Raw genomic sequence first — 8,114 nt, forward strand, 5'->3', positions numbered from 1 at the left:
GTATTGTCGGGTAGTGTCGTCTTTAGTCACGCCTAGACTCGTTCGAAAAACGAAACCGACGTCATTCCATTGCGATGCACCAAGACTGATGCTCACGTCGTGGATTTTTCGTGTAATGGCCAGTTTTACTCAACAAACCGGATTTGTACCTCGATAAAAGTTATTTTATAGAAATGAAATGTTGTGATTTTAACTGTAAGTGTACGTTATAAGTGGTTTCGTGGTATATAAAAGAACAAGTGAAAAATTGTACAAATAAGTGAAGTGGTGCAATAGTGCAAAGATATTCTACAACATATCTTAGGATTTTATAAGGATTGCATTCGGCCATCAGTAAACTTTACCCAAGGTAGGTTTAGGGTTACAACATTTATCAAATAACTAGGGAATGCGTGGCGTTTATTAGAATGGCTTCCGTTTATCGACTCGCGTGCGCCGTAATGGCTGACTTTCTTTCCTCAATTCCTATAGCTCTACGAAAAAAGTACAAGTTACTCGATACCACAAAAAGATCTTTAGTAAAGCATATCGTTCCATAGATTTTACGTTACTTTCGGTGCGTAGGTTGGTTGATTTCATTAAGGTTGAGTGGGTGGTTGTTCATGGCATGGAATGTAATAAACATCAACGGCTAACCGTGCCGTATTGTAGTTGTGCGTTCAAGTTATCGAATAACTGTTTAATTTACTGTATTATTTAGTTTTCATTCGTAATTTAGGAAACGTGTAATTAATATAATTGATTGAACATACAATTTATCAATATAGAAAAATATTTAGGTTGGAATTTTTAGTTTCTTAGTATGAAGTAAATTACATCATTTGGTTCCATGAGCCTCAAAGGGCCTTAACCTGTGTTATTTGTTACAGGTTTAGTGGACTAAACACGGAGTCCACATTATGACAGAGCACTGTACATGAATTTGACGTATAAAGATATCAATTTGAAGCTCGTCCGTTCGTTTTCAATCATGGCAATTCTGTAAGTATTAAATCGATGTTGTCAATGTTTTTAGTTAGTTAAAAGTTTAATTTTACTTTTGTTTATCATTACGCTACCACGTTCGCTCCCTCGTATGAACAGCATGCCAACTTATATGATTTTTTATTACTCCCCTTTATGATGCTGAGGCTTTCGTCGGCGTTGATGATCAGTGGACTGACCGTGTCGGGGCTCTCAGTGCCCGTTTATTCCTAGTACTAACCTATTTTTGTTTGCGGCAATTGAAAAACATCCGTCGAGCAGGTTACGCATCGTGTACATTATCTGAGCATTATTTCAATTTTTTAAACAATTGTTATCTTAGATGGTTTTTGCTTAGGTTTCTTTGGTGTGGCAGTAAAATAGGTTGGTATCATGGTAAAAACGGGTACTTGAACACCTCGGTTTCAGCGCGCGTAATCTTATCGCACTGGACCTCTCCGAGCCGATATATTCAAATAGCGGGTTTCACTTATTTTAAAATGTGATAATGGAGTTAGGATTGTCGAAGTTGTAGTCGGTAGAATCAGAGTACTGGACGGAGCGGTGCGGTGCGATGGGGTCGTAGCGGCGACGGCGGCCAGTGGCTGAGCGGTGTATCGCGTTCCAGATGGGCGGGTGGGTGCCTACGCGGGAGACGGCGGTAGACCACATGCGATCGCGCGATGTGGCGCGTGCTGCTCGCCCTCGGGGCGGCGTGCATCTCCGCGCGCGCCTCGCAGGACGTGGTGCGCATCTTCACCGACAAAAACGATCCTTCGACGCAGTTCAACCACCTCGTCGTTGACCGCAACACGGGCAGAGTCTACGTAGGCGCCGTCAATCGACTATTCCAGTTGTCCCCTGATCTTGAAGTCGCCCAGAGAATCGACACCGGACCGGTCAACGATTCCTCCCAGTGTACTTTCGATTGCCCACCTAATTTCGTGAAGAAGCCGACGGACAATGTTAATAAAGCTCTCGTAATAGATTATGCGACGAGTCGCTTAATAACTTGCGGTTCGGTGCTGCAAGGACTTTGTTCTGTTCGTAATTTAAACAATATTTCGCATGATGTAAGGGAAGTGCGTGAACCGGTCGTAGCGAACAATGCGAGTGCTTCCACCGTAGCGTTTATTGCGCCTGGGCCTCCGAACCCACCCATGACGCAGGTCATGTACGTTGGAGTTACGTTCACTGGTAATTCACCATATCGATCGGAAGTGCCCACCGTTAGTAGCCGTTCTTTAGAAGATGATAGACTTTTTATGATTGCTCGTACAGCTGTAACTACTGGAACACGAATGTTTGTCAATTCTCTATCGCGTGAACGTTACCCTATAAACTATGTGTATGGATTTAGTTCCGAAGGATTCAGTTACTTTTTAAGTACTCAGCTGAGGGGTGTTGGTTCTGATACATACTACAGTAAGCTGGTGCGTGTTTGTCACGATGATGAGAACTATTATTCGTATACTGAGATTCCCATGTCCTGTATGGGCGAAGGAGGCGGAAATTTCGGATACAATCTAGTTCAAGCTGCATTCGTTGGAAAAGCAGGATCTGTATTGGCTGGCGAATTGGGAATTACCGCGCAGCATGATGTATTGTTTGCTGCATTCAGTCAAAGTGAATCGATCAACACCAACGTTCCCTCGAATCTATCAGCTCTATGTGTGTATTCTTTAAAAGCAATTCGACGTAAATTCATGCAAAACATAAAAACTTGTTTTAGTGGAAATGGTTCTAGAGGCTTAGACTTCATTTCTCCCTCACACTCATGTATTGGAACTAAATTGCAATCTATTAGTGAAGATTTCTGCGGACTGGATGTAAATACACCGCTGGGCGGCGAACAACCAGTGGAAGCAGTACCGGTAGCTGTGTTTAAGAAGAGATTAACGGCTGTGGCAGCAACGGCAACAGGCGATTACACTGTTGTCTTTGCCGGAACTGCTGAAGGTCACCTTAAGAAAATCGTCGTTGAGAGCGCCACATCAGCTTTTGAATACGGCGACATAGTTGTTGACGAAAGTTCGTCAGTGAACAAGGATTTATTTTTTGATACTCAATTAATGCATCTGTATGTGATGACGGAACGCAAAGTATCTAAAGTAAAGGTACAAGAATGTAGCGTGTACAAATCGTGTTTGACATGCCTTGGGGCAAAAGATCCTTATTGTGGCTGGTGTTCCCTCGAGAACAAGTGCAGTCTACGCTCCGATTGTCAAGAAGCCGCGGAAGATCCTTTGTATTGGATTTCTTACCGCAGCGGACGTTGTACTACTATTACACAAGTGACACCAAATCAATTACAACGAACAACTGCAAGAACTCTAGACTTAGTTATCGAAAACTTACCGACGCTTAATGGGCAATTTTTGTGTGCGTTTACAGCTTTAGATCGAACATTAATAACAAATGCTACGAGGAAGCCCTATGGGGTTAATTGTACAACGCCACGAACTGATACCTTACCACCAATACCCGCTGGTCAACACCACTTTACAGCAAAATTATCCGTGCGCACGACACAGGGACCTGATTTTGTAGCTTCTAATTTTACGTTTTTTGATTGTAACACGTACAGCTCGTGCACCCAGTGCGTCAGTTCCTCTTTTCCTTGTGATTGGTGTGTGGACGGCCATCGATGTACACACGATACTGCTGAAAATTGTAGAAATGATATCCTCGTCACAGGCGTGAGCAGGATAGGTCCCAGTTATCGTTCTGGGCCTGGCTTCTGTCCCACTATTAATTCTACCTCTGATGGTACAAACGAAATTTTAGTTCCTTCTGGTGTTAAAAAAGCCATTAAAGTTAAAGTTCACATTATAGGTCAATTTATTGTCCAAACCAGGTTTGTTTGCCAGTTTAATATAGAGGGTCGCGTCACTCATGTTAATGCTCAACTCTTAGCTGATACAATTTATTGCGAGGCCGTTGAATTTACATATACTTCTCGTGCTCCTAACATAACTGCGTCGTTTGCGGTCATATGGGGTGGCTCTAAGCCATTAGACAACCCGGATAATACGCACATACTCATCTATAGGTGTAATGATATGGCTGATAATTGCGGTATATGTTTAGCTTTACCAGAAAAGTTTGGTTGTGGATGGTGTCAGGGATCCGATAAGTGTGAAGTTCAAGAACAATGCGGGGCTCCGAGCGTATGGCTCAATCGAACACAAACATGTCCAAATCCCGAAATTATAGAATTTAAACCACAGCTCGGCCCTTGGGACGGCGGTACCAATATTACTATTGAAGGAATTAATTTAGGTCGTAATATATCCGATATATACAATGGTGTTACGATAGCTGGTATTAAATGTCAGCCGATTATTGAGTTATACGTTAAAACTAGGCGGATCGTCTGCACAGTTGACGGTCCTGGCGAAGAGGTTCCTAGAGATGGACCCGTAGTTGTTCGCGTGGCAGACTATCGCGGTGAATCGAAGCATCACTACGCTTTTGTAAATCCTAAAATTAACTCTATCCAACCGAAATATGGTCCACAATCGGGGGGCACAAAATTGCGCATTACTGGCGAGTATCTAAATGCGGGAAGTAATATTCAAGCGTTTATTGACGAGCTACCATGCGTTATTTTATCAGTATCGCATGAGGAAGCTTACTGTAGAACGAGTCATTCATATCAGCTTAAAATGGGTACATTGCGGATGCGCTTCGATAATGGTATGCGTACTTTGGAACGGGAAAAATTTGAGTACATAGAGGATCCTGTTGTAGTTTCTGTAGAATCTGGACCACTATTAGCATCGCAACGTAAGCAGCCTAAAGGCATTCCATCCGGAGGCATAAATATTAAAGTTATGGGTCGAAATTTCCATTCTATTCAGATTCCACAGATATACGTCTATCACGACAACCGTCCCTATACTGCCCCTTGCCATAGAGTCGACTTTCAAACGCATCTCATATGTGAATCGCCCGGTATTGAAAGCGCAGGACTTAATTTAGATCCCGATAGGCCGTTAGAGTTAGAGTACGGTTTTAATATGGACGATGTACAAAGCGTTTTGAATCTAACGACTAAAACAGGAGATGCCTTTCTCCTTTATCCGGACCCGATTTACGAAAAATTTGATGAAGATGTAAAGTATTATAAATCTGAATACCTGACTATAAACGGTCAAAATTTAGATAGGGCGTGTACCGAGAGCGATGTTGAAGTACACGTTGGGGAAAGTGTGTGTAATGTGACGTCTCTTGCGAGACATCAACTGACATGTAGGCCCCCGTCGCGCGACGAGCTGCCTGACGGGGTGGAAACGCCCGAGGTGATCGTAAAAGTCGGCCGGGCTCTTACCTACAAAATTGGTAAATTATCGTATTCTTCTCAAGCTGGTCTTCCGGCAGCTATAGGTAAACCAGTATTATTCGGTGTTGTAGCAGTAATTATAATACTCACTTTTGTATTTGTCGTGTTTCTAGTTATGTATAGGCGTAAGTCAACTGAAAATATTAGAGTTTTAAAAAATATGCAAGAGCAAATGGATATATTAGAGTTAAGGGTAGCTGCGGAGTGCAAGGAGGCTTTCGCGGAGTTACAGACTGAAATGACTGACTTGACGGGAGATATAACTGGCGGTATACCTTTCCTCGATTATCGTACGTACGCAATGAAAATATTGTTCCCTAACATAGACGATCACGCTGTTCTCCAATGGGAGCGTCCAGAGCTTATGAGGAAAGAGAAAGGTTTACGAATGTTTGGGCAACTAATTTTACATAAAACATTCCTTTTATTATTTATTCGTACTTTAGAGAGTAATAGATATTTTTCGATGCGCGACCGTGTCAATGTAGCTTCACTTATAATGGTTACTTTACAAAGTAAAATGGAGTATTGTACGGACGTTTTGAAGACCCTATTGGCCGAGCTTATTGAAAAGTGTATGGAGAGCAAAAGTCATCCTAAATTATTATTGAGAAGAACTGAGAGCGTGGCCGAGAAAATGCTTAGCGCTTGGTTCACTTTTCTTTTATACAAATTCCTTCGCGAATGCGCCGGCGAACCACTATATCTTTTGTTCAGATCTATGAAAGGTCAAGTAGACAAAGGGCCCGTAGATGTTATAACCTCTGAGGCACGATATTCACTAAGCGAAGAGAAACTAATTAGGCAGTCGATCGATTTCAAACCGATGACCGTTAGTGTGTCCATTTCACAACAGACGCTGTTCGTTAGCGGTTTAGAGGCTCCCACGGAAAACGTGCAAGTTAAAGTTCTCGACTGTGATACGATTAGCCAAGTAAAGGAGAAGTGTTTAGATGCTATTTACCGCGCTACACCTTATTCGCAAAGGCCGAGTCGTGACGAGTTAGATTTGGAGTGGCGCACGGGCGCGAGCGGCCGCTTAATTTTGTACGACGAAGACAGCACCACTAAATGTGAAGGTGAATGGCGCAAGCTGAACACACTCAACCATTACCGTGTACCGGACGGCGCTTGTCTTAGTCTAGTCGCCAAACAGAGCTCCGTTTATAACTTATCCAATATGGAAAAGAACGACAAATCACATACTTACGAAACGCTTAACAGGGGTAAATACGGTTCGGCTAGTCCCCCAGCCAGTCCGCTTAAATTGGAACACGGCTTTAAATACTGGCATCTCGTGAGACATCACGACGGTGACGCGCATAAAGAGGGAGAGCGGGGAAATAAAATGGTATCGGAAATATATCTTACGCGTCTCCTAGCCACCAAGGGCACGTTGCAGAAGTTTGTCGATGATTTATTTGAAACTATATTTAGTACTGCGCATAGGGGCTCCGCTTTGCCTCTCGCTATAAAGTATATGTTCGATTTTCTCGATGATCAAGCGCTTCAGCATGCCATATCCGACCCTGAAGTAGTTCATACTTGGAAAAGTAATTCGTTACCACTTCGTTTCTGGGTTAATCTGATTAAAAATCCCAATTTCGTTTTCGATGTCCACAAATCGAATACTGTCGACTCTTGCTTATCCGTGATAGGGCAGACTTTTATGGACTCTTGTTCCACTTCCGATCATATTTTAGGTAAAGATTCCCCTTCATCTAAGCTTCTTTACGCAAAAGACATTCCGGTGTACAAGGAATGGGTAGAGCGGTACTATGCCGATATAAAGCTGATGCCTGCGATCTCCGACCAGGATATGAACGCAATGCTGGCGGAGGAGTCGCGGCTGCACACGAAGGAGTTTAACACGAACTGTGCACTGAACGAGCTGTACGCGTACGCGGTTAAGTACAACGAGCAGCTTATGGTAACTCTCGAGGAAGACGAGTTTTCGCAAAAGCAGCGGCTCGCCTACCGCCTCGAGCAGGTGCACGGCCTCATGGCGCACGACTATAACGTCTGAGCGACAGGCCCGGCCCACCGCCCTGTATATAACTGCCCTCGCACATATCTATTGCTGGCAACTATTGTATATATTAGATAGTGTACAGTCTTTAATATTGTAATTTTTGTATAATTTCAGCGGTCCGATGTCGTTTTTTAATTTTATATAATGAACTTTGTATTAATTTTACACGACGAATCCGACCGGCCGCGGTCGTGCCACAGTATGCATCGTAAACTATAAAATTGTGTATGTATGTCTATGTGTGCTCGCGTACGAGTTGATGTTACGTCGTTCGGTGTAAAATGTGTGTTGCAATCTTGTAAGCTCGCCGGCGAGCGGTGTGCTCGCTGTCGGGTTCATTTTTAAATTTATACTCGCAGTCTACTTAATGAAATAACCGACAGTGAACCGGTGAACGATTCCATTAATAAATATCGTCGAATGTATTGTTGTGTTTGATTTCGCGCAGCGCCATTGTCCGCGTCCGACGAAAGCCCCCGCGCTTCGGCAGCTGTACGCAGGGAGAACGCGGTTGCGTTGCCGCCTCGCCGCTAGGCCCCGTGTTTTGTGGTCCCCACGGGGCCCCGTCAGTCGCTCATTTGTACGTAGTCCCTCCCGGGGCGTTGCGAGGCGGCAAGGATGAACCGACGTGGCCCTGCTGTTTCAGCCGGTACGTGAGAGTCGCGGCCCGCTTGGCATTCGCGATCGTGAACAACCTATACTGCATCCCCGCTTACGTCGTGTGGATGATGGCGCTGCGTCTTACGAGACCCTTGTACGCCCCTCTCTATTGGA

The 8,114-nt window shown here is 43.9% G+C and overlaps 1 protein-coding gene across 1 annotated transcript; it reads left to right on the top strand.

Annotated features, from left to right (window-relative positions):
- Positions 1–31: 31 nt before the first annotated feature.
- LOC123714096 (plexin A3) lies at positions 32–7,765 on the top strand. Its single transcript, XM_045668223.1, has 3 exons — positions 32–349; positions 870–981; positions 1,592–7,765. Exon 3 carries the CDS (start codon positions 1,647–1,649, stop codon positions 7,332–7,334), a length of 5,688 nt encoding a protein of 1,895 aa, XP_045524179.1. The 5' UTR covers positions 32–349; positions 870–981; positions 1,592–1,646; the 3' UTR covers positions 7,335–7,765.
- Positions 7,766–8,114: the final 349 nt, after the last annotated feature.

This window comes from Pieris brassicae, chromosome 9, assembly GCF_905147105.1.
Source record: "Pieris brassicae chromosome 9, ilPieBrab1.1, whole genome shotgun sequence".
In the NCBI taxonomy this organism is placed as follows: Eukaryota; Metazoa; Arthropoda; class Insecta; order Lepidoptera; family Pieridae; genus Pieris; species Pieris brassicae.

Coding starts and splice junctions, on each gene's coding strand:
- LOC123714096 (XM_045668223.1), top strand. CDS start 1,647: ATGTGGCGCGTGCTGCTCGCCCTCGGGGCGGCGTGCATCTCCGCGCGC.